The following is a 26,384-nucleotide window of genomic DNA, read 5'->3' on the forward strand; positions in this document are numbered from 1 at the left end:
TAAAGTAAAGTAGGTGTTCTGCATTCATAGTTTTACGTGAAGGTACCTATAGTGAATTGGAAATGAAATAATTTTTTGTCGCATTTAAATCGCGTACGTATAATGAATCATATTGGAATTAGTTTTTTTCACTATCTTGTACGGGGATTCCCCGAATGATAATAAAAAACCTACCAACATAACTTTACAGATTGTCATACAAATACATGAAACTTAACACTTTTATCTTTCCGCATAATCTATATTGGTTATTATAGGCATTTGAGGTTCAGCCGTTCCTCTTCATATATCATTGATTTTTAACCCTGTATAGTCCGTAATATATGTGGGAACAATAACTTAGAAGTAAATTAATAAATGGATTCGCTTACGTCTCGATGATCAGGTAATGAAGTAGCATAACGCATATTGAAATACAAATCGTGTGAGCATCACTTTTTACAAGAACGTATTTTCTTATGCGAATGTAATAGTACTTAGATAATGCACCTCATAAGATTGCATCCTCATAAATGATCATAGCATTATCGGGATGTATAAGAAGCGTCACGGTTGAGCGATTTCCTCATTTTAAGTAAGTGTGCGCAATGGCAAGCGGTGTTGAACAACCGCTTCTGCCACCGTTATTTGCACGTACATATTCCGTTATGAATTTGAAATAGATTTACTTAATTCGCTAACATCCCAATAAGACATTCAACACCACCAATACATTCATAAGAAAAACGCAAATATGTTAAGGACTTAAACAGCTGTGGTAATTCCGAAGAAAAATTGCGAACCTGTGAATGACTTGATCACTGAACAAGACAAATTGACTTATCACAGAATTTTCACTTACTTACTTACTTACTTACTTACTTACTTTCACTTACTATATAATTGGTTGTAACGAATAATAAAAATTAATTCAATAATGCACTTGTTTCATATATATTTGTACAAACACAACTTACTAAATATACATTACTTACTTTCACTATTATAAAAAGGTAATTTTCATCTATTTACTATCCAAGTTATTGAATTGATCCATGAAAATCAACTACCTGAATAAAGGTGCCAAGTTCCTAAAAAAGGAAAAAATATTAATAATATATAATTAGGTGGGTGAAGGGGAACACACCTTATTTTGTGCAAATGTTTTGTGCTCTAGGAAGAACAGATATAGTCTTAAGGTTTAATAAGGTTTTGAAGTAGACTAAACTTACCTTTGTTTATCAGCTTTACATGTTTCTTAAATTACTACTGACGAATACTTAGGATGTATTTGCTGAATAACGTTTCTTTTCCCGTTTTTTTTTTAAATTACGTAACTTTTTTTATAAACGGTCGTGTAAGTGTGTGTTGAAATGACATGTTTAATTAAGAGAAAGATTTTATTGTCCGAAATTTCATTACTACCACATGGTAACTTTATAATTGTGAAAGTTTACATATCATTGTCGCGCCCTATTTCATTCTTCTCAGTCTAGTTGCTAGAGCTGCTCCAGTAATCTGATCGTGATCTGATCACATATCACTCGGCCCCAATCACACAGCAGATGGTGAAAGGCGATTGTTATTGATATGCGATAATTTGCAATGTCTTTAAATTGATGAGATGCAGTGACAATTTTATTGCACTTTGTCAAGAACTGTATGTACATCGTTTATGAGAAGTCATTATATAGATTGTTTTTGAAAGTAGATAAATATTATGCGACATTTTGATAAGTCTATTTAAATTGTTGTTAGTTTTATTTTTTAACAAGCCATATTTCAATACAATATTCGTTAAATGTTGTTTACTCGAAAACATCGGCGTCAACTAGCGCAAACGTGAACTAAACTAATTTAACTCAAATTCCTGTGTGTAAGTCGTCTTACTGACAAGTAAGAAAAAGACAGAAAATTTAATTTTATATATTATTTATTGAATTATGTGGCATACAAAAAGGTCTTAAAGTTATTACATGATCCAACGCAAACCCTGTAAGGGCACCGTAACTTAACTTACTTTATATTAGTTTATTGCTAGTACTTTATCTATTTTCATTATCTATTATCATTATCATTGTCTATTATCATTATCTATTATTTTTATTGTCTATTATAATTTTCTATTTATATATTTATTGAGTAATAATCAAAAAACTCCTGTCAATTAAAAAATAGTACGTATAAACAGTTTAATTAAACTGTTACAGTAGACAGACACATTAAACGACAATGGTAACACAGAACAGTAGGTACCATAAGAATAAAAATAGTGAGTTAATGTACGCGCCGCTTCATTGCTGTGTGGCGATTTCTTTGGGATATAAATTTATATATAGAGCAAAGCGCAGAAAAGGCGAAACTCAGGAGTTAAAAAAAGTGAAAAAAATAATAATTTATTTCTATGTCCGATTTTTCAAGATTAGTTGCCCTCTATTGTCTGGACTAATACTAATTTTATTCCACAGGAGAAACAATTAGAACTAGGCGATAGACTAGACCTTTCAAGCTACTTATTGGAACCAGTGCAGCGACTACCTCGATATAAATTATTTCTCGACGATTTAGTGAAAACGTACACAAGCTATGAAAATGAAAGATGCGAGTCAGACTCTAGGATATCACATCTTAGCGCAGACAGTGATGAGACAGGGGGAAGTAATGGCGAGTGTTCAGACAACGATGAAACGCCATTGGAAAGTTTGAAATTAGCCAAAACTGTAGTTGAAGACATGTTGACGGCTGTTGATGGAATTATGGCTCTTGAGAACATTAGTGAATGTCCAGTAAGTAATTTTTGTATTTTTATTTGTCGATGTGGTACTGACATACCTAATGGTATGGTGTAACAAGATTTTTTGTATTTTAAGTCATATTTAAACTAACCTAAGACACAAGAATGAAATAATAATGTGGTTAAATGTTTAATTTGGAAAATGTAATGCTTTAAAGCAGGGTTGGAAGAGATAATTTTTATTGATAATTGTCATGATTATTCACGGTAATTGTCTTTCTAAATATATCTTGATCAGTATTTTGATATTTATAAAATTACTTGGAACTATAAAATGTTACCGCTAGCAATATCGTGCCATAATATGTTTGTATTAGAAACGTATCTAAACGTGTCAAATGTCAATCTCAAACAAAATCTTTTTTTTAAAGATTTTTCTTCGAGCATTTTTAATTTTATTAATGTTGGTCATTATTACTGAAAAATTGAAGAGACAACACTATGAATCAGCAAGGATAGTTATCGGTAATATATCGGACAATCATCAGATAATTATCATGACAACAATTAAAGAAAATAAATAACGTGATAATTTCATATATTTGGGGCGCATTATAAGAAAAAAACACTATAAATGGTTAGAAATAAACTTATTGTTTCTCAAAATATTTTCCGTTAGCGTTAATGCACTTTTTCATAAGAATGACCCAATTTTGAAAACATTTATGCCACCCCTCCGTGACAATCTCTGAAACATATTTTTCATACCCTTCGACAGCCTCTTCAGGTGATGAAAATCGTTGACCGCGTAACTGGTTCTTAATTTTTGGAAATAAATAAAAGTCACAAGGTGCTAGATCGCGACAGTACGCGTAAGGGCTCGTAAGGTCAACGTTGTTCACTTTCAAAAATTCATTTGTCTGTCTGGCCGTATGAGAACTGGCATTATCGTGGTGCAAGATGATATAGTGTTTACGGTTATTTTTATGGAGTTTGTCAATAACTTCCGGCAAAAAAATGGTCGTGTACCAATCACTATTCACGGTACAATAATTCTCCAAAGCAACAGTAGCCACGTGTCCAGTTTTATTAAAACCATCATCATCATCCGCTTAGAGGAACTCTGCACGCGCGCCACTTTGGTTGGTTTCGGCTTATCTCGAAAGACCCATACGCTCGATTGCTGCTTTGTTTTGGGATCGTAACTATAAATCCATATTTCGTCACCTGTTACTGTGTCCCACACCAAATTTGACACCGCTTCGTTGAATCTGGTAAGCATGGCATTGCACCAAGTGACGCGATCCGTTTTTTGAGCATTAGTCAAATTGTGTGGGATCCACTGAGAGCACAGCTTTTTCATATTCAAATATTTGTATTTGTATTTGTATATTTTTTGGCAATACAAATTGAAAACTCGAGAACCCTTGTCTACTTGCTCACGCAGTTATGGCGTCTCATTGTATTGATATAATAAATCTGAATTATATATAGTATTACTCTGCACTAAATACATGAAAAAACATAACTGAATGAGTCTCAGATAAGTCTTTTTATTTTCTTTCGGAAAACAAAAGAAACTCGTATTTTTATCCCGTATAGATGATGATAAACAGCCGTACACAGCACAACTCACGACCATTATAAATAGTAATGTAAAATGATATTATATGTTAACATACAAGTTTCGTAATGAATAAATGAAAACTATATTATATTAAGCCGTCTTAGCGTGAAAACGTCTTGCCGACAGCCTTGTTGTCGTTCAGTCAATATGACCGTCTATGTGCGGGGTGTGGTGCGGTATCTAAAGCTAGAGAGGGGCGGAGAGTGTCCGTTCTCGTTACTTTTTTGTTACAGTATACGTTACTGATCAACAATTTCGTGTGGTGTTGAGCCTCTTTTTACTATATATAATAAATAACATGGAAACAAAGAGCGCTATTAATATAACGTTATAAAAATGGAAAAGTTTACTTCCATTGTCTAATTTCACTTCCAGCCGCAGTTGAATTTGCTGAACCAGGGTCGCCTTTTGCGCCAGAGTGAGTTCTTCGCGATGGACACGGCGCGTCGCCGCCGGCAGCTCATGAGAATCTTTCTCTTTGACAAGCTGGTGCTTCTTACGGTTGTTTACAGGAAAGTAAGTTATCTTTAACTGTTAATTTGAACGTATTCTAACATTTTTGCTTGAAAACTTATACGATACTTTCAGTTGTTTAATACAATATCATGGTAAAGATTTTGGTGTGCTTTTAGTGACCTATTCGCTATATATATTTATTTTTAGTGATATATTTACTAAATGTATTCTTAATTCTCAATTGATAAATTAAGTTGCTGGTATAGGAAGCAATCAAGTACGTAACGTGCAGGTTCATATGTCAGTATTTATCATTCGCAAACAACATCAGAAAAGTTATAAGTCTTAGCACTCAAATTGTATTAATTCTTGCATTCATTGTAAAAATATATACATATAGTATGTAATACTTTGAAATGATAATGTCAGTTGTTATGAGCGCAGCAAAGTCAGAGAAAAGGCTATTCATTTTCTGAACAAAATTTCAAATTGAATGTTAAATTTCATGGTCTTCATTTTACTTAATATGTTATGTTATTTAGAAGAAACCAATCCTTATGATTGAGTCTTTTGTTAAATGTAGTTAAATGACAGGTGTTTATTTTCACATTTGGCGGGTTCGATTCCTTGTTCAGGGAGGCGATTATTTAAAAATCTTTGAATGCAGATCGAATTGTTTTTAAAATCAAAATTAAGTCTTCTTTCAGTAAAATTTTATAAATCTACGGTATTTAAGGTACTTTCGCAAGGTACACAGTATATTCCTATATATATATATATATCTATAAATCGTTTATTTATATCAGCATATAAATATAATATATGTTTATATTATATATAAGGTTTAGTGGTACATAGGACTAATATTTGACTAAATCCTAAAACATTTAACATTTGCACTCTAATCATAGATCAGAACATTTCATTCACCCTTATTTATTTGACAACAACCGTTGCGAATGTTTTACAATTATATATTTGTATATTGGAATTTTGTTGAAAAACGTAACCAGAAGAGCGAAATATTTTGATAATGGCCTTGTAAACGATTACGCAAACTTTGACCTTATTACCATGTTGCCTCTTTAAATATGTTTACATTACCTTTGTTGTTTGTTATAAAAAGACACGTATAATAGTTGTTATTTATAAAACAAAACATCAACCATTAGTCATTTTCATGATTCATTGCTTATCATTGGTAAGTTAATAAAAATTAAAGTAAATAAATTATAATAATTGCTACCAGTCCGTACCATTGCGTTAAGTGATAAGAGAAACTCGTGTTTTGGCTTTTATTGCTAAGTTTGTAATGCTATGATATAATAAATGAATGTCTTGTTGTATATATATCAGTAGTATTATTAGATCATTCGATTCTATTTTCAATAACGTGGCTAATGGTGACTGTTCTGATGTTTACGGAATAGCCGTGGTAACTTCAGTTACATGTCTAAATTATCGATAATTATATTAGAACTTGACACTACGTCAAGTGTACAGTCGTAAATATTATAGATCGGTTCGTTCCGTAGTTCAGTCGGGAGAGCATACGCTACGGCATAAGCTAAAAAAAATTTTGTAAATGTTATTTACAAAGAGCAACCCCTAGAGTTTCTTGCTCATTCTTCTCAGGGGAATCTGCCTTACGAATGAGCGGTAGAGTTTAACCATTGTGACGATTTGAAGTGTAATGATGCTTACCTATGAAATAAAGATTATATTGAATTTGAATTTGAACGGTATGGCGAATTCGCTGGTTTGAGTCCATTTGCATCGGAGGAACTTATCTGTGTGTTCGATCTTTGTATTAATAATTATAACAAAACTGATAGAGTAATTTCACAAAAATTATTGAATATTCTAGTAGTAAAACATTATGATAAATTTAATATCACAGTATATAGTATATATTCCAAACTTTATTCACTGTAAGTACCAACTGTAAAGAAAATAAAAACGGATTTCAGTTCTGACTGAGCGATGTTCACGGGAAATTTGCAACGTTACGAAAACGATTTCTTAATTTGTTAAAAATTAAACAGATATTTATCAGTATTATGACGAAATGTTATTGTGTAATTTAAACTTAATGACCTACAATAAAGTTTTCCATTCCAAGTGCGACAACTTATTCTACCTATAAAATAATAAATAAATATTAGACATTATATGTTGCTCTGATTCCAAAGTATGTATAACTAAAACCCTTGTGTTATGGAAATCGGAAACAACGACAATACCACAAACACCCAGACCAGAGACAACATAAAAAAGTTAGTTTTGCTTCTTTGGCCTGGCCGGGGATCGAACCCGGGACCTCAGAGATGGCGACATCAAGAAAACTGGTTTGCAAGCCACTCGACCATGGAGCCGTCAAAACGTATATATCTTCAATAAAAGGCAATTTAATACCATTCCAAATAATCGTAAAAATAGTGAAGCTGTTGCCACAAATAATACTCAGTAATTCTCTTTCAATAAGTGGAGGCTACTTAATTGGTGGGGGTAATGAAATACGTCGGCATTTATGGAAATAGTTTATTACAGTCGGTCGCCTTCCCGGCGACGCATTTCAAGAAGTTGTCTTATCTTTTGTACCTATACGGCTAATCTAAAAACATTAGCGGTATTTATATGGTCAGAAGAAATACATTAATATAATTATTGGCAAGCCGAGTTTGCCCAAATTAGTATAATTCCTAGAATACTTGGCCCTAATATTATAATTTGATGAATCACTATTTCGGGAATTATCCCGATTACATCAATATGTAATCATATTTTCATTAATGTTATCTAAAGCTAGTAGATTATGTTTGTAACTATGTATTAAACATATTGGCGGTCATTTTGAATACAGAATGGAAACTATAGGAAGTTATGTTTTGTGCACAAAGCAATATAAACTACTTTCCGAACCACGTGACGTTGAACCCAATCGTTTATAGCTTCAGGCGTTATTTTTCGGAAGTCCATTTCATAAAAATGGAAGTAAATTAATTTGTTACTCCGTGAGCACTTTGAAGGTTAATTCCTGGAAAGTAGCTACATTAGACATGATCACATACGGTGCTCTGATCCAAAAGTAAGTAACTAAAGCACTTGTGTTATGGAAATTGAAGAAAACGATGGTACCACAAAAACCCCAGACCTGAGTCAAAATAGAAAAGTTAGTTTTTGTATATTGACCGGGCCTGGGATCGAACTTGGAACCTCAGAAATGGCGACACCGTGAAAACCGGTGTGTAATCTGCTCTATAGTATACTTGTGTTGACATTTTTTGTATATATACATGATTGGGTTGATAGTTTTGGGTGGTGGTTTGTGACCGATGTTGCGCCTGTGATATTTATTTTATTAATTTTATGCGGAAGTGGGGTGAGAAAATTAACTGTATGATAATTGTAACTTTTAACCGACTTCAAAAAAAGGAGGAGGTTCTTAAGTCGACTGTATTTTTTTATGTATGTATGTTACGCGATAACTCCGGTATTTGTGAAACGATGTACCCTCTTTCCAATAAAAAAGAATCATCAAAATCGGTTCACAAATGCGGCGTTTTCGCGTGCAAAAAATACTTCTTTTTTGAAGTGAGTTACAAAAGTGAATACAAATAATACCGTAGTTACTTCGGTTCGCAAAAATAATAACCCGAATTGAAGATTTCGGAAGACGGAATTCGGATTTAGTGCGCAGTCTCTCATATAATTAGTACTACTACTAGATGATTCGGAACTGGGCGTCTACTCTCGATCTCCGTCTACATCCGTCCGAAACAATTACTGTCAAATAAGTAATATTCGACAAGATTAAAAGACAAGTATCAAGTATGAAGAATTCATTCGCATCACGCGTCTATTCATTTGGTCAAGTATTGCTTATTTGGCAGTAATTGTTTCGGACGGAGATCGAGAGTAGACCCCCTGATACGGACGTAGTGCGCAAATGCTCTAACTCAAGTTTTATAGGCCAAGGTACACAAACAATAACAATGCACATGGCTCATACCAAGCAAAAACGGAATTTCTCTTATTACTACGTTTATATTAACCTTTCAATGCCGTTGAACAAAGTCACCACGCTCCACTGAACTCACCTGTTCACTGACGACACAGGAACTACGTAATGGACACTGACAGACAAACAGACAGTGATTATATTGAAATCGGCTGGCAACATGCCAACGTAAACATCGCGATCGAAAAGCTGTTGTATAAATTTCGATATTCGCGGTACTGTTGATATTAAGGTGATTGGGACGTTCTTGTATGGTTAAAGTAAACCAAATTTTTGAGAACCCTTACATTGCATGAGAACCATTACTTACAAAACAGGGATAAACGCAAAAATTTAATAGGAATCTTAGCCAGTGACGGTAGTTGGGGTAATTTGGTCGAAACGTCGGTGTAATAGGTATGTGTGCAAAAACTAAATTTAGGGAAAGCTGTGAATACATTTTTTTTATTATACCAAGTAATGGGATGAACTACTCGAGCGCATGGTAGTAAGCGACAAGTTTTTCAAATCTATATCACGTATATTTTGTTTTTTAAAACAAACCAACGTTTCGGGCCGTTTACAGATTCCATTTTACAAGTATAATATCATTGGATTCCATATTCACGGTTGACTGATGCGGTAAAGCCAACAACCAGTTATGTCTAATACTCTATTATTTTGTTATGTTTAATTTCCATAGGTACAACGGTTTAAAAGTAACCGTAGCCGAAATGTTCATTTGTTTGAAAAAATTAATATACCCGACTCAAATTCGAAAAAAGATTTCATTTTAAATGTGTAAAAATCGCAAAAGTCCAAGAATTTGTTATTTATTGTCTTAATTGACAAACATTAAAAAAAACATTATTAAGAAATGTTTTGATTGGTAGAATATGTATAATTTTTATAAGTGATTATCACTAGTATCAGGTTTCTTACCACGGTATGACTTCTTTTTATTTGCCGATATTTCGGAACGGTTGCACGCTCCATGGTCACGGGTTGACTGGATAAATAAAAGTTGATTTATTAAAGTCAATTTTGTAATTTTTTGAAGTTGCCATTAATTCTATATTCAGTTTTACACGTCCATTATGTAATAATAATCAATTATTGATCATTAATTAAGGTAGCTATTGAAAATTGAGAATACCTAATATTATAAACATCGATAACCCGATTACATCAATCATCAAATTATACAAAATATGTCATTTATCTTTTCAGCAAACGTCGATAGAATTTTTCATCTACAAAGACCACATACCTATTGATGATTTGGGCATCACGGCGAAAGAACATGACCAGTACAAATTCACAATTTGGTACAAAAAACGAAACCTTAAGTCTTATAAATTGGAGACAAGAGATCCCTCTATAAGAAATTCCTGGGTTGATGAGATCACTTCGCTGTTATGGGAACAGGCCATGAAAAAGAAAGGTGAGAATGTTTTTCTTTATAATCAAAGACAGTCAACGTTAGTAAAATAATATTAATTAGTTTTTAATAACAAAATGCCTATTACATTCTACGTTATTGTCAAATATTGTTGGATTCTTTCAAAACATCTAACACAACGGAGAAGAAGTTATGTAGAAAGTTTTCAGAGTTTATTTAGAACACAATTTTGTTCTTTTTGACCGACTTCAAAAAAAGGAGGAGGTTCTCAATTCGAATGTATTTTTGTGTGTGTATGTTATACGATTACTCCGATATATGTGATCCGATTTCGATGATTCTCTTTTTGGTAGAAATGGGGTATCTTAGTAATAATCTCATTGAAATTTGCAGAAAATATTCCAGCTCTAAATGTCAAATTTGTGCCTGAATCCGGTTTACCCAATTTCTGTTAAGCGATTTCAATAAAACTTGGCAAATAGATGTAATTCCACAATCTTTTAAGGTCTTTTTTTATTTAAAAAGTTCTAATTATTATTCATGTCACGTACTTCCTTTGGGTGACTCACGTCTTTTATTGACGTGACAACTATTCAACTCTTTCTTATAAATTCCCCCTCGTTATTAGTGGCTTTACTAGGAACATTATTTACAGTCAACAATTGACAGAGGGTCGCGCAATGAGCTATCATATTTTATGACCGCCAGAAGAATTCATATAAATCATCATCATATCGAATTGATTGCTCAAGGAAGTTATAATTTAATGACAACTTCGATTTAAAGACAATAAGAGATATATTGTAGTTTGTATTATTAGTACAATTAACTGTAGTTATTTATGCCGTCGCCTTTTCAAGCTAGTTGTTTAAATAAACTAGGCTTTTGAGACACAAGTAAGTATAACCTACATATTTTGTAGGTACTTTCGTCGGAAAGGAGGTTTATTGTGCGTCATAAAAGAAGAATTTAGTTTATTTTAAACAACAATCACCTAATATTATAGGCCACGTGCCTTTCTAATGAATCATACAAATTGTATTTCTAGAATATTCTTCCTAATAAAAATAAATAATATACAATAACTAGAATGGTGAGCTAGAATTAAAACAATGATTGCTGTTTTGTTTATTTAGTATTCATAATTGTTTCTACGGTGTAAAAGCATATTTTATTTGCATTGTAATATGGTTTGTGGTTTGCATTATTAGATTATGAAGACATGGCTTATAATAATTCAGATTTTTTCGTTGTCGCGTACAATTAAAACAAACTTAAAAGAACACCTTATACTATTAGATTAATCAAAAATTTCAAGAAAACTGAAAGTTACATTAACATACAATTATTCATATGAAGATATGAATGTGTGCGCGTTAAAAAAAAGGATCGAAGTAACACAAAGTTCCTTGGAAACTGTACTCGAAACAGTGACTTTTTTGTCAAACCGGGGCTATCGCGTTCCCAATTGGGCTACGGAACGTTTTTCATTATAACAATAATAATAATAATAACAAACTAGTGGAGTGTTTTATCAACGAAATTTTGTATGAATATCATGATCGTAAAACACCATGAATTATGTTTCTAATTTCAACTACAGTAGTATTTCAAGAAACAGTAAAAGGGTATTCCAGAACTCTACTCAGTACTCAAGTCAGCACTTGAGTATTGTAGTGAGCACTGAAAATCATACTCAAGTCCTTGCCAATAGGGTCGTATTTCCAGTGCTTGAAATCATACTCAAGTCTGCTCAAATCCTGACTTGAGCTTTGAGTAGAGTTCTGGAATACGACCCTACCTTTCTAATTTTAATTATTACTACCTTTCTAATTTTAATATGTATTGTGTATGTGGCAATACATATAGATTCAATTTGCTGTCGTTTGCGGCATTTTGTCATTATTGAAAACCTACAACGTCGTACTATCGTAAATATCTGATATCGTTGGCATCTTGACTTTATCTAGTTATATTGTCTATAAATACCTACCAGTTCAGTTGCCTGGAATGAGCTCGAAGAAGACAAAAAGTGGCTGCTAACAGATTGACTGCACGTTTGTAGTTAAGTGTACAGTTGCAGTTAACTGCATGCAGTCGATCTTGGCTATATGAAGTCGGGTTTTTCAATTCAATTTCAGCCTAGTAGTTGCAGCCTAAGTAATAGATGTTAATAGAATTGCTACCCCTTAGATATTGCCCCTGTGCCTGTGTGCTAACTTTGGTCCCTACAGTATTAGTGTATTTCATCGAGTATAGAACCAGAAATAGAAACGGAATAAGGGCTATCTACCCCTGCTCCAACTCATCAAGCAAAATGGGCTTTATATCACTTTCAAATATCAACTCTCGTTTGCGCTGAAATCACAATTTAGAAAGCTGAAATAGTACAGCGCCAACAACTGACCTGTATATACGTCTCCGTATATTCCAAAAATATTCTGTATTTATTGTAATAAAGATAATATCTCTAACAACAGGAGGGCTGTTCTATTCGGTGGTGTGGGAAAAACAGCAAAACATCTAATTACAAAACAAACGAAATCACATTTCATCGGTAATTAAATATGTAATTTTTCAATTCTCATCCATTATAGCAAGCTCAAGTCAAACTGGTCGATTTGAAGTCAAACAATTGACGACATCTTTATATGACGACATCCGTCAACTATTTCGGATTCGGGCTGGCCAATTGGAGCGCAGTGATTTGGCAGAATAATTTTAAAACAAATGAAATGACATTTCGTCCCTATTTCTGGTTATATACTCGATGGTCTAATCTTATGTTTACGTTTGAATATAAATGTACATTTACAGCGTCAGTGCCATCTTCTTACCGAGAAATTGAAGAAAACCTTTCATAGATATCTCACATTTCTCACAATAATAGTAATAATAAAATAACTTATTTCTGGTCATATAGCCCGTAAGATAATGGAGTCAGTTACAAAAGAAAACCTTAAAATTGTACGTTAGTACAATTGCAATGAATTTGGAAATATTGCTAATTAAAATACGAAAATTAGGAAAATACACAAACAACCTACTTATTTTGACCAGTAGTAATATTTACCCAAAACTTTAAAATTGTGCAGCAACAGTCTCCACTCGCTTCAGTAGAGACAATACTTTTTTTCACCTAATGGCATAGAAGTCATATGTTCGCGCCTCGCGAATATGCGAAGTGACGTGGTAGTCTATGGGTTAGATATACACATATCTAACCCATAAATATACACACCATACACATACAGATATACACATATCTAACACATAGACTACTTGCGTACATTGACTGACAAAAAGGTTTAAAATAAAAAACAAAGAACTGCAACAAACACATAGAGAATATCGTATGGTCTGTTGACTTGTTCCGTAGCTCAATTGGATAAAAAATTATGATATCCAATGAAATGAACATAACAACATGAACTTTATTACTTTAAATGACATGTTAGAATGCAATAACGTTAAAACTAACACATGCGAGTGAAAGTTGAAGAAATTTATTTTTCACTTCTCATGCTCTTAAAATTCATATTTATGCTGGGTGTAGGGTGCATAAAATAGGATTTTATGCTCTAGTGCATAAAATAAAATCGTCGTTTAAAACCGAGGCGTTGACGCCTGCGCCAACAGCCACGCACACTAGAACTTTATAAAATAAAGTTTTACTTTTGTTTTTTTTTTAATTCGTGTTATACCTATTACAAAATTAAAAAAGTATAAGCAATAATAGTAATTCTAATAAGTTATAAGAAATAGAAAACATAAAAAATAAAAGCTTGTAAAATATAACTGAGCATTATGTAGTCCGATTTGAGTCACCTGTAGAAAAAAAAAGTAGTACATTGGCGGAAAGTTCTTATTTTTTCTTGGCAATACTTGTGTTATCGTTTATTTGTAAAATTGCTGTTTAATTTCCTCGCAATCGAAGTGAAAAGCAGAGTGTAGAACTCGTTCATAAAACTCATTTGACCCTCGACTTAAGTATACCCTCGTCTAAAGGATAAAATGACGCGTTTTATGCACTTGTTGTATAATCTACTAATAAATATGTAAATAAAGAACTAATACACATTAAAAGTATAAGTAGTACAACTAGAGCTACATTAAATTTAATGGAATTGAGTCTCTGCGACAGGGTGCCAAAATCGCTGGCAATGTTTCCCCTTTGTAATGGCTATACGTTGCCGAACCCAGCTGAGCTGTGTTGTGTTTCCCAGTCAGTCCCATAATGTTTTTGGATACCATTTTGAAGCAATAACTGACCTTGGACTTCGACTCCGAAAGTTGCAAACATGTAGTGGAAATAACACTAGCTTGTTGTACTTTGAAGATTTTATGTTTATTGAGATGTTCGATTGTTACATCATACAGATGGTTAATAGTAAACTAAAATCATCAGTTGTGTAATAGTCCTAACCGTAACCTATCCAATATGGTACTTACACTGATTGCTGTGCAATTTCCGGTTTAGAAATAGGGTGACCACTTTTCACTGTATACAGCCATAGTTTTCTTCAATCTTTCTTTTGGTGCACAGATCCATGTCCTATAGAGAACGTTTTTAAGCGACATGCCTGTCCATAACAGTTGCACTGCCGCTCAGAGCTTTAAATCGCAAAGATCTGAGGAGCACTACCACTGCGCCCGTCATCTTGAGACATAAGTTGACAAGTCTCATGTGCTTGTAAATTCACCAAATATTATGCTTTATTATAGAAGAGGTAATGAAAATTGCAGCTTTGGTGTAATAAGGTGACATTAGGGGTGAGGATTAAAGATTCTACTTCAGAAATTAGTTGATAACTTTTTATAAATTAATAAAATACCCTTTATTGCATATAATATTACAGTGACATTATAGAATAATGTGCAACAGGCGACCTTATTGCTATGTAGCTATTTCTTCCCGACAACCTTAGAACAAAAATTTGGGATATGTAAAAGGAAAAGAATATTTTCAAAAATATACTACTTAAAAAGTGCGTATAATTTTAATACATAACAATAAATAATATACTACATTACAAATAATAGTAACAATAATATAAATACAGAAGACAAATAAATGGACAGTGGAAAAAAGACGAAACTTAGGAATTGAGGAAGTGATCCTTGACACGTTGTTTGAAGGAATTAAGAGAAGGGGATTGTCGAATAGATTCTGGGAGGGAATTTCACAGTCTGATCGCAGACACAGTGAAAGATCTTTATGCTTAAAGAAGAGAATAATAAAATGTCATGTATACGTAATTTTATTATTTTTGTGATTCACATGATAAAAACAGTTCTGACGTATGATTACATGTCACTTATTATTATTATACGAAAGATAATATATGATTATATAGGTGTCAAAGCTTATGTGTACCATTCAACATATAGTTCATATCTACTCATATGGCCTGTCTGATGCATTAATGTCATCAAGTGTTCAGTTAATTCGGAGCTATAAAGAAAATTCTTTGAATACATCTGGCACGCAACCCGAACTACTAATTCCCGTATAGTTAATACGGACAAACTTTTTAATTGATCGTCATCTGCTCCCTTATCTACGTGATGAGTAAAAACAAAGTTTATGGGAGTGAGTGTAGCTAATTATCTTGAAATAAATGGTTTTAAGATGACTTAACTTAGATACAACTTATTGACTTAATACCATGACATCAAGAGTATTTTTTGCTATAAAATAATATTCTGAAACAGTAAATTTTTTAAACATTTTGAAACAGTCTACATTTCCGTTAGTTCTGTAAAATACATTTATTTATTTCCTTTGCTTTTTACGGAGTACTTAGGTTTTCGCGTTGGTTTGTTTGAAAAAAGAAATACACGCGATTTAGATCCCGAAAGAAATGTTTCATTTCCTTTAGTTTCTTTTTTTCAATATAAATATCCTGGTATTAAGCGACAACATGGCCGATTATGTTACGTGATTTATAGAACATCATAATTATTTACAATATACAAAGCTACTGTAATAAGTATCCTAAATTCTAAGATTAAATTAGAATTTATTCACTATATCCTTGCAAATTTCATAGGCAACAAATAGTTTGTCTTTAATCTTCGTTGCTAGCCTGCCGAACCGGAAGGAGAGTCATGCGAGTTCTTTATCGTAGTGTGACGCACGCAGGGTCGTCGACTGCATTTTTTATTAGCTGCCTTGCACATGCACAGATGTATGCACTCCATCTGTGAGAACAAGACGTTTGTTACATGCATTTTGTTTTGTAAATGGAATCGCACATGTATTTCAAGAATTAGCTAATTCTCACATGCGCTTGTTTTCTGTTATCTTAGTTATAACATTCTTTTACTACTGAAATATGTACATTGTTAATACTTTCGCTCTCATTAAGGACTATTCGAAGTGGAATGTGAGTAATGAGTAAATGTATGAATGGGATTACTAGGTTGCATGGTAATTAGAGTAATAATAGATAATATCTCGTAGCTCGGAGTAATAGTGCCTTCTACATCAACAAGGTGAAAATCAGGCACTCGGTATTTAGATTGAAAACGAGTTTTTCTTTAAGAAAATTAGATAACTCTCGGGAACGGTACAACGAAAGTGCCGTTTCAAGTCACGCTTACAATGCCTCTCGCGCAGATTAGTCAGGCCGATAAGGGTAAACTGCTGTTTAAATCTTTCCAGTAACACGTTTCTTTGTTACTTCACAGCTATTAAGCGACAAATGCTATTTCCTCAAATAGCACAATAGGCTTTTGTCTACAAAATAAATGAAAACACGTCGTATAAACCGCGAATGTAACTCGTACGTGAACCTTGCGATGGCCGCGGCATTGGCATTGTTTTAAAGAATTTGTACTTGACTAGCACTATAGAAAACCTACATATAGAAAAGCCCGCGGTAGTCATGGTATGACCTATCGCCTCTTCTAAGCCTCACCTCGCCTATATGTGGGTTCGAATTCGGGCTCGCTTCTCCGAATTTTCGGAATTTGTGTGCGTTTTTGTGCGTGTGAATTTAATTGAAATTCACCGTGAGCTTTTCGGTAAACGAAGACATCGTGAGGTAACCTGTACGTCGAAGAAGGTTAACAACCTTTGCAAAACGTGTGAAGTCCCTAACCCGCATTGGGCCAAGGTGGCGGACTATGGCCTAAACCCTCAGTCTGAGAGACGACCCGTGTCCAGTAGTGGGACATACAATTTGGGTTGATAATGACACGTCGTATCTATATATTGGCGAATTTCACTTAACCTTTTTTCGACATGCAAGTTTCCTATGCTTCAGTATGCTAACTTCATTACTCCACAAAGTGTTCGGATATTGTGGAGAATATACGGGTGAAAGCCAATGCGAATCAAAATCGAGCGGTTAAGGTCCCGCCACTATGTGAATTTTAATTCATTTGTGGTGAGAGTACCAACTCAACATCTGTCGACATTCATGAAGGAGGAGTTTTGGCCCGAAGGTATAATTGTAGGTATCAATACTTCCGAGGCCGGTTACCGGACACCCAATTTGCGTCTCATGTCGCAGTCCATACACGTAAATAAATAAAAAGTGTTTTATTATATTGCTATATTATATAGTATGTATGTTAGTCCTTAAGGTATATAATATTATTATATGTTATGTGGGTCATGTTGCCTGAATAAAATAAAATAAATGAGTATGGTTTGCATAAGTATAATCAAATAAAAGTTAAAGATGGCAAAAGTTCCCCTTATTAAATGCTAAAGTTCTAAGACTACGTATTATTATTTATTGTAAATACTTATGCAATTCTAGTAGTTCTGAACGCGAATGGCTCGTTGTTTACAGTGTCCACATGAAATGTTTGCTCAATGTTCACGTATAGAGGTCATTATGGTAATTTGTTGGACTTTCCAATTTGTTCCTTGTTTGACATTTGTTTGCTACATACATTTAAAATAATTATTTACCATCATTAATAGCAATATCGAGAGAAATCTTTGAACGGAAATGACTTTACTAAGTCATGTCGTTTTTCACGTAACCATTTTTTGGATAGGTTTTAGTTGACAGAGAAAGTAATTGTACAATTACGTAACGTCGTATTCATGTAGAAAATTGGCGTTAAAATCATTTATGAATCTTAACGACCTGCGGAATTAAAGTTACGCGGTTATTTAATCAATTGCCATAGTAACGTTTTTAGAGACTTATAGTATGTAATACTACCTCTCTAAGCCTAAGATTTATAAAACGAACTTTGATTTTGACTAAGCGAAAAATGACGAGCTAAGCAAGTTTTTTTTACAAAACGAACTTGCCTAAGGCTGCTAACAGATTGACTGCATGTTTGCAGTTAATGCGTGAAGTCGTAAAAGTTCTTCGCGCATTAATTGCATGCAGTTGATCTCGGCTGCATGAAGTCGGTTTAAACTGCATGCAGTTAATATGTGAAGTCGTTATCAACTTCATGCAGCCTACTTGTCGCTGATTGAAGTCGCATCAAATGCAAACATGTACTCAATCTGTTAGCAGCCTAAGTTTAAGGAAGAAATCACGGGTCGGTATCATAAAGACTATATTTTATCTTCAAAATTACCCTGATCAGCATAAGGATTAGATCACAATATGACTACCTACGCAGAAAGACTATATACTTGCAATTACTTAATAGTAAAACGACTACATATCAAAATGACTATATCGTTAGAAGTAAACTCAAAGTTGAAATTGATTTCTTGCGTAAACGGAGGCAAAGTTGTAAATACGAAAAACTTGCTTTACTCGCCATATTTGCTAAAGTGCGTTTTACAAATTTCAGCCTAAAAGCAGATATTGCCCGCATTATATCCTATTATAGTATATAGTAATCACAAAAAGTTACAACGTGCGACCTGTTATACGTCTTCTACAACACCCACGGAAGGATAGGGTGAACCTTAAAATTCTGTTAAGAACACAAAGAAAGAAGAAAACTACGAAAATGAGTAGGGACAAAAGTTGTGACAATTGTTTACCATATTGCATTGACAAAGATTATTACGGTAGAGGTAGCATAGAAAACTTGCAATTATAACCTAACAACGCACACACACGTGAGTTGTAGCAATTTTGATGCAATTGTACAATGCTCAGCTATAACTAGCTGTGCCAGACGGAGACGTCCGTGTTTGTATCATAGGTTATCAACAATTTGTCGGTTATTATGCCGTTTACTTTCATGAAGCATAAGCTGTTGTTATAATATTGACAGTATCGAAAATTCAACGATTAACCACGGCATTAGGTGACAAGGCCTCGCATTTGATTCACGGCAGCATCATTTTCGTTGCAGCAGGACTACCTGCGAAGTAGTTCGTCCGGGGAAGTACCACCTTGCCTATTTCTGCCGCCAAGCAGTAATGTGATCACTGTCCCCATTATTTCGTTCCGGTTTTGAAGGGTAAGGGTGCTGGTGAAATTATAGGCACATGAGACGGGTCAACTTATGTCTCAGGGTGACAGGCGCAGTGGCAGTGTGTTTTTCACATTAACTTTGGTCTGGGCGTTTTGGGTAACACCCCCAGGGGCTAATGATGTCATTGTCTGGTAAAAAAGAAATGTAGCGAGTATTGCATTACAATCCTGAGTTATAACAATAACAATGGGATATTTCTAGAAACAATACAGTAAAACATGTTAGAAATGAAGATGAGAACACTATAAAATGAAATAACAATAAAAATAATAAGTATTGTTGAAGCATGATACCAGAATTGTATTTCATGGTACCAAGGTACATACCTATTGCTTTTATAAATATAAAAGCCACTGTTGGAGAAAATTGTATTTTTCTCAATGTAAGAAAAAGGAGCCACAATCTTCTATGGAACGAAAGAATGAATCAACTATGCATCAATAAATGAGTCAGATGTTAGTGTTCTGTCGAGTAAGTTTTAACAACTTCGCAATCTCGTACATATCAAGTAGCATAACACAATTAGTGTCTATTGTAATAGTAGACTTTGTCATAAGGAGCACATTTATTTCATAGCAAACGGTATATATTTGTATTACTTGAAAAGCAGTTTTTACGTTGTGTTACGTTTTCGTTAACGTTATTTAAAACTTTTTTGCGATATTAATACGTTAAATTTCGAATGATCCTGTATGCCTTTATTAAGAAGTGTCAATATCCTATTTTATACGACCTAACTTTCACACGGGGAATAATAAAACTGGCTGTTTTTGATAGTCACAAATTCATTTAAGGTGCAATCTATACGCTTCTGTTGATTTGAATTCATTTGTCATTTACGAGGTTTAAAACTGTAGTGAAGTAAAAATTTGATACTAAAGGATTTTATACAGCTTTTGCGTCTTCAGTGGATAAAAATCTATTAAAAAAAGATATTGCAGATTATTTCGATAAAGGTGTACAAATGTTTATATACAAAGAGCTATCCCTTGAATTTCTTGCTCATTCTTCTCACGGGCATCTGTCTTACGAATGACCAGTAGAGTTTAATCAATAAGACTATTTCAAGTGGAATTGCTCACCTATGTAATAAAGATTAATTGACTTTGATTTTCAAGTAGTGTCCTAGTAGTAGCACATGGCGTATTCAAATTAAAATAACTTCTAGCTCGTGTAGGTGCGCTTTTGCTTCTAAAAATAGTATCTTGATTTTTTAAAGCCTTTTATTTTTATTGAATTCACTAGAATTCTCAAACCAAAACGTCAATTGGTCACATAATTTGTGGTAATCTCAATTGCTGATATGCGTATTGTTTTCGTGGATCGTTTATCAGTATATCATTATCATATACCTATGTTAACAACAGGCATAGGTGCGGTCTCTAAGTTACGCTGGTTACTCTTTGTACTACATCGGCCAGTTTATATTACTGCAAACAGTCTTTGTTCATCAATGCAATGGTTTAAAAATAATAGCTTGTCTTTTTACAGCACAATGGAGAATAAAACAAATTGCTGGTGGTTTAGTACTATAATTGGTATGGTATGATGTAACTAAATCATACGTAATAAATATTTCTATGTATTTTAGTAGCGGTAGAGCTCCTTGTGAAAGAGTTCATCCAAGGAAGTACTGTAACATTGCCTATTTCTGCTTCCAAGCGGTAATGTGAGCATTAATTTGTTCCGGTTTTGAAAGTTCTGGTGAAATTAAACGCACATGGGATTTATCAATTTATGTCTTAGATTGACAGGCGCAGCGGCAGTACCTATCAGGCTTAGAGGATAGAAAAAAAATGAAGGAAATAGTCTAAGCTATCAGATTTTCACATCTGAGCGGTACTGTCGCTGTCAGGGATAGGCGTGTCGCTTACCACCCGAATAAGTCGTGCTTATCCGGGACTTTTTTAATTAACTAAGATAGTGCTAACAACTGTCGGTATTAATATTGTTGTTTTGCTATTTATATAGTATACATGTATTTAATACTATTATTTGTGTATGGTATATTTATGTATATTATTTGTATGTAGGTATATATCTATCTACGTAGACATTTTTATTATTACTTATTATGTAGTGTATTTATGATGACATTCTTTGGTTGCATCTTTTTTGCATATCCCAATGTCTAAGCTTTCCTGGAAGAAATTGTTACATAGCAATAACGCCACCTGTTGCACATTAACTTACCACTGTTATTATCTCAAGTTATTGTATTGTATTTTTACTGTAATTTTATGTGTAATAAAGAATATTTCATTCATTTCATTCGTTTCATTCGTTTCAGTCGTTTCGGTCGTTTCGGTCGTTTCGGTCGTTTCGGTCGTTTCGGTTGTTTCGGTCGTTTCGGTCGTTTCGGTCGTTTCGGTCGTTTCGGTCGTTTCATTCGTTGCATTCGTTTCATTCGCTTCATTCATTTCATTCATTAACATAATTTGATTTCAGTATACAGCCATGAAGATTAAGGCCTCACCTCACCTCATGTGTGATTGACAGGGAAACAAACATTTTGATTGATTAACTTAAAATCGAAGTAAATACTTTCTTATTGTTAATAAATTCTTATTGTAAGTTCATTGAGTTACGTTAGATTCAAAAATAATGCTGAAAGGTGTGGGTAACGCGGGAATTAAGATTGTAGAGATACAAAAGATTTGTTATACAAAAGAGACACCTAGAATTCACTGCCTTTAGTCCAGACAAAGAGATTGTTCGTAAGATAGGGTTCAACAGAAACAATTTGTATTATGTTTATTGCTCTTGAATCGGCGGTAGTAAGACTGTTCTTACCAAATAATGTTGAATACAATACAGATGCATAAGTTCACTGACATTGTTTCTTGTTATTTAGATAATAAAAACAGATGTTTCACAAAATGTTTGTTCTTTTGTGACACTGAAGCTAATGTGTAATATACTGAATATTTTTTATGAGACGCATTTGTTCGCACGGTGATAAATGACACGCCTACCCACAACAGTGGCAGTGTCAATCAGAGCTTTAAAACGCAAAGATCTGCGGGCACCGTCAATGCGCCCGTCACCCTGCCACATTAAGTTGATAAATCCCATGTGCCTGTAGATTCACCAGCACCCTTAAACTTCCAAACTGGACCGCAGTAATGCTTATATTACTTCTTGACAGCTGAAATAGGTTTGATGGCAGCACTTTCACAACCTACTTCAAGTCCTCATTTATTTGCTGACATTCTCGTGAAGGACCCAAGAAGTTTTCCTACGGAGATCTTCAATCACGAATACATGTCCGTATAATCAGTACAGAGTACCAAAAAAACCGGCCTCAAAAGTCATTCGTCTATTAGTTTGCCACCCGTAGAGGTGGTTTTCTTTAAATTTTAATGGGACCTCCCTGAGGTACTCTCTTTCCAATAAAAAAAAGAATCATCAAAATCAGTTCACAAATTCCGGAGTTATCGCGTAACATACATAAAAAAAAACATACAGTCGAATTGAGAACCTCTTCCTTTTTTTGAAGTCGGTTAAAAATAATAGCAGATAGTAAATTAGGAACTTATGTAATATGAAAAGACATCGACTTTTTTACGAGTTTAAATTGGGAAGGAAATTGCAGCAAAACAATGGATAAACATGGCGCTACTTTGGTGCGTTATTGTTCCCTTGTAATTCAGAGCTGCTACTTTGCCAGCTATTGTTAATGTTAATGTGTTGCTTTTTTCAGAATTGCTGCTACAAGAGCGGAAGAAAAGGTTATCAATGGTGTCAACAAATAGTCAAGAGTCAACAGATGACAAGTGTAAGTGCCCACAAAACTTATACCAAGTAGTGTCATTAGTTTAGTAAACATTATATTGTGGAATTGTTTGACAATATAATTTGGAAACATTCGCGACCCAACGAGCGTTTTGCGCGTTTGGCAAGCGGAGATATGTTACTCTATTAAATAGGAACATCTGTGTGGCAAAGAGTAATTAGGACTGCGTTAAGCCGCACAAACCAAAAGTAATATTTCTTCGAATTTCTTTCCCTCAGGTCGGATAGATGGTTACATATACGTGAAGTTGCACCAATGATATACTTTGTAGGTTAGTACAATTTTAGGCAAACTTCCAAAATTATTTACAACACGGTTTTCGTCTGCCTTTGCATTTGTTTTGGTGGGGATCTTGTCTTACAATGTTCTTTATTTATATACTTCTCTTTCTATGTATTTGTTTATTACATTATTTTATACGTGTGTTTTGTGCCAGTGAATATTTCAAGTTCTCTATTTATTCATATTTCAGAAATATTACTGAAGGGACTTCTGTTTACAGTTGTGTGGTTTTATATTCAAGGATATAAATGTAAACTCGAATTTGAATAGAATAGAATTTCTCACAATGGATGTTTGTGTTGACAGAAGTATCGTGTTTGTCGAGTGGAAAATGTCGGGTATTTTTCATGGATTTATTCTTTGGTTACAGATAATTCTCTCCGAGGCGTGCCGGGTGAGATTCGACGGACGGGCGAAAAGAAATTCCGCAGTACAACGTGGTACTGCGAATGAGGGACTTTGCCGTATTACACACGTGTCATGCCTTAATACCCACGCCACGAAAGAGTATTACTTACGTACATGATAACACCATAGTATAATAAGACAAGTATGGTAACTCCATACAAACGTAGCAGCGCGGCTTATATGTGCGCGCGCTCACTGCGTATTGTATACGGATGCACACATTCGCATAACTTCGTCCCAAGCGCTTTTTATTATTATGCGAACTTATTTATACTTATTTTTTATTATTATGTCTGTACACGAAGCGCGGCGGGCGTGCACACATACATACCGCGCTGCTGCGTTTGTATAGAGTTACCAGGCTTGTCTTATTATACTATGATAACACATTAAAATAACAATTTAATGTTAATAATAAAATATAATTGTACTATGACTTTATTTACAGGAATTTGAATTGCGACACGAATTTGACAATAATTCGCACTTCCAAAGATATTATACGTATAAGTTATTATTTTTTGAAGAGATATTGCTAAATTTTAAAATTGAAATGTAAGATTTTAGAATAATGTAGAATTTCGTAAAGTGAAAAGTTAGTTGGATACAAATAGGATATGGCCAAAGATTGCAACAGAAATTTTACGATGTTTTTGTAGATTGTGATAAAACTATTTGAATATACAGCGGCGTTTTATAGTAGTTGTATCAGTCATTATTTTATGGGACGTATTGTTACAATGTTTCATGTAGCTATTGTAAATAAGTATTTGTCTTGCATGAGTAAGAAAACTTTAGCTCGCTGCCGCAAAGTAATTTTTAGACTGTTATCAACAAATAAATGATGAATAATATTGTTTTATGGTTTTATTATTTATGTCGTTTTTCACAAAGGTTTCGCTTATAGATTAGAATCAATTATGTCGTATTATTCTGCCCTCCTTGAAATAAGTATTACACCATTTGCATTTTGGTGATTTTCGAAATATTGGTACGTATATTTTTTTATTTGAAAAGTATCAATTACGCTGTTTATGTTTAGCAATAAGTGTAAGTTCAGATGACAGTAATTTAATGCGCGTATTCAAATTGCGCGTCTAGAAATTCACATAATATTTTGCTCACACTAGGTCACGTGTACGCGCGTAACGCACGTCCCGCTGCATTCAGTAAAAATACTTCAAAAATTATAGGCACTGACAGTGTACCTGTTTGCATACAAAATGTTGTTTCTTCTTGTGATCGCTAGGGGCGCTGTATAATATGCCATACAAAATTGTGAAGAAATTTACGCGGTCAGTTATTTAACTCGGTTAACTCGAGTTACTCCCACAACCACAACTCGAGTTACTTATTTATCAACTCGCGTTAACTCGGTTCGGTACCCGCCTCGTCGAGCCGTATACTTCATTCATACAGCGCAATGCGCAGCGGCTACTCTTTCGGTGACCACACTCGAGTCGCGACGGATGGGCGAGTTCAGTTATTTAACTGGAGTTACTCCCACAAATTTTCAATTCGAGCTACTTCTCGTGAACTTGAGCTAGCTCGGTGCAGTTCCCGCCGGGTCGAATACTTCATTCAGACCTTCGGAGCATGCTCGTGTTGCAGTCGATCGTGCCCAACTCGTTGAATCGTCGGTTCGAGTTCTACTCGCGACTCGCGGTTGCTCTGTGAGACACCGAGTCGAGTTAACTCGAGGTAGCAAACACGTCAACTCGAGTAACTCGAGTTGAAAAAAATACGACTCGTCCTATCGCTACACAGATGACCGCGTGTTATCGTTCACTGCAAAGTACTTGAGCGCACCGCGCGTTGCTTCTCGTCACCTAAACGTTCCATCGCGCGTCAACGCGCATCGACGCGCGGCAGGTGTGTGTCCATCTGGACCTAGCCTAAAACTGAAACTAAACAAGATATAATAAAACCGCTTATAGGGGATTGTAGATTTCGTTTCGCTGATTCTAGATATCGACTGTGAACTGGCAATTGGTACTATCTCATTTTGGACAACTTTACAGGATGAAGAAAAAAATTATTTGCGTTATTATATAATAACATACTGACGCAAACAATTTTATTCTGTTTATTATTTATATAGATTAATGTAATAACATTATATACATATTAGAGTGGACGGGGTGTTACGTTATGCATGACGGTCCCTAGCCAATGTTCGCAGTAAAGGTAGCAAACAGAACAAGTGATCTCATCCTCGTCGCCACTTGTTATTCCTTTCACTCTCACTAAGGGCTCTCGTGATATTGACTGGGTGTACCCACGCAT

At 34.2% G+C, this 26,384-nt stretch overlaps 1 protein-coding gene across 2 annotated transcripts in view; it reads left to right on the forward strand.

Annotated features, from left to right (window-relative positions):
- LOC113234301 (pleckstrin homology domain-containing family G member 1-like) overlaps positions 1-24,372 on the forward strand; it is a 43,302-nt gene extending 18,930 nt beyond the window's left edge. Inside the window, exons 4-9 of one of the 2 annotated variants that reach the window (XM_026469609.1) lie at positions 2,448-2,765; positions 4,716-4,856; positions 10,027-10,240; positions 23,316-23,390; positions 23,627-23,679; positions 24,061-24,372. In XM_026469609.1, coding sequence (XP_026325394.1) covers positions 2,448-2,765; positions 4,716-4,856; positions 10,027-10,240; positions 23,316-23,390; positions 23,627-23,667 — 789 coding nt within the window. In that variant the 3' untranslated portion in view covers positions 23,668-23,679; positions 24,061-24,372. The remainder of the gene's footprint in view (positions 1-2,447; positions 2,766-4,715; positions 4,857-10,026; positions 10,241-23,315; positions 23,391-23,626; positions 23,680-24,060) is intronic. The other variant, XM_026469602.1, reaches the window with a different exon arrangement.
- The last annotated feature ends 2,012 nt before the right edge of the window (positions 24,373-26,384 follow it).

This window comes from Hyposmocoma kahamanoa, unplaced genomic scaffold (genome assembly GCF_003589595.1).
Source record: "Hyposmocoma kahamanoa isolate Upper Pololo Valley unplaced genomic scaffold, ASM358959v1 102, whole genome shotgun sequence".
NCBI classification, from domain to species: domain Eukaryota; kingdom Metazoa; phylum Arthropoda; class Insecta; order Lepidoptera; family Cosmopterigidae; genus Hyposmocoma; species Hyposmocoma kahamanoa.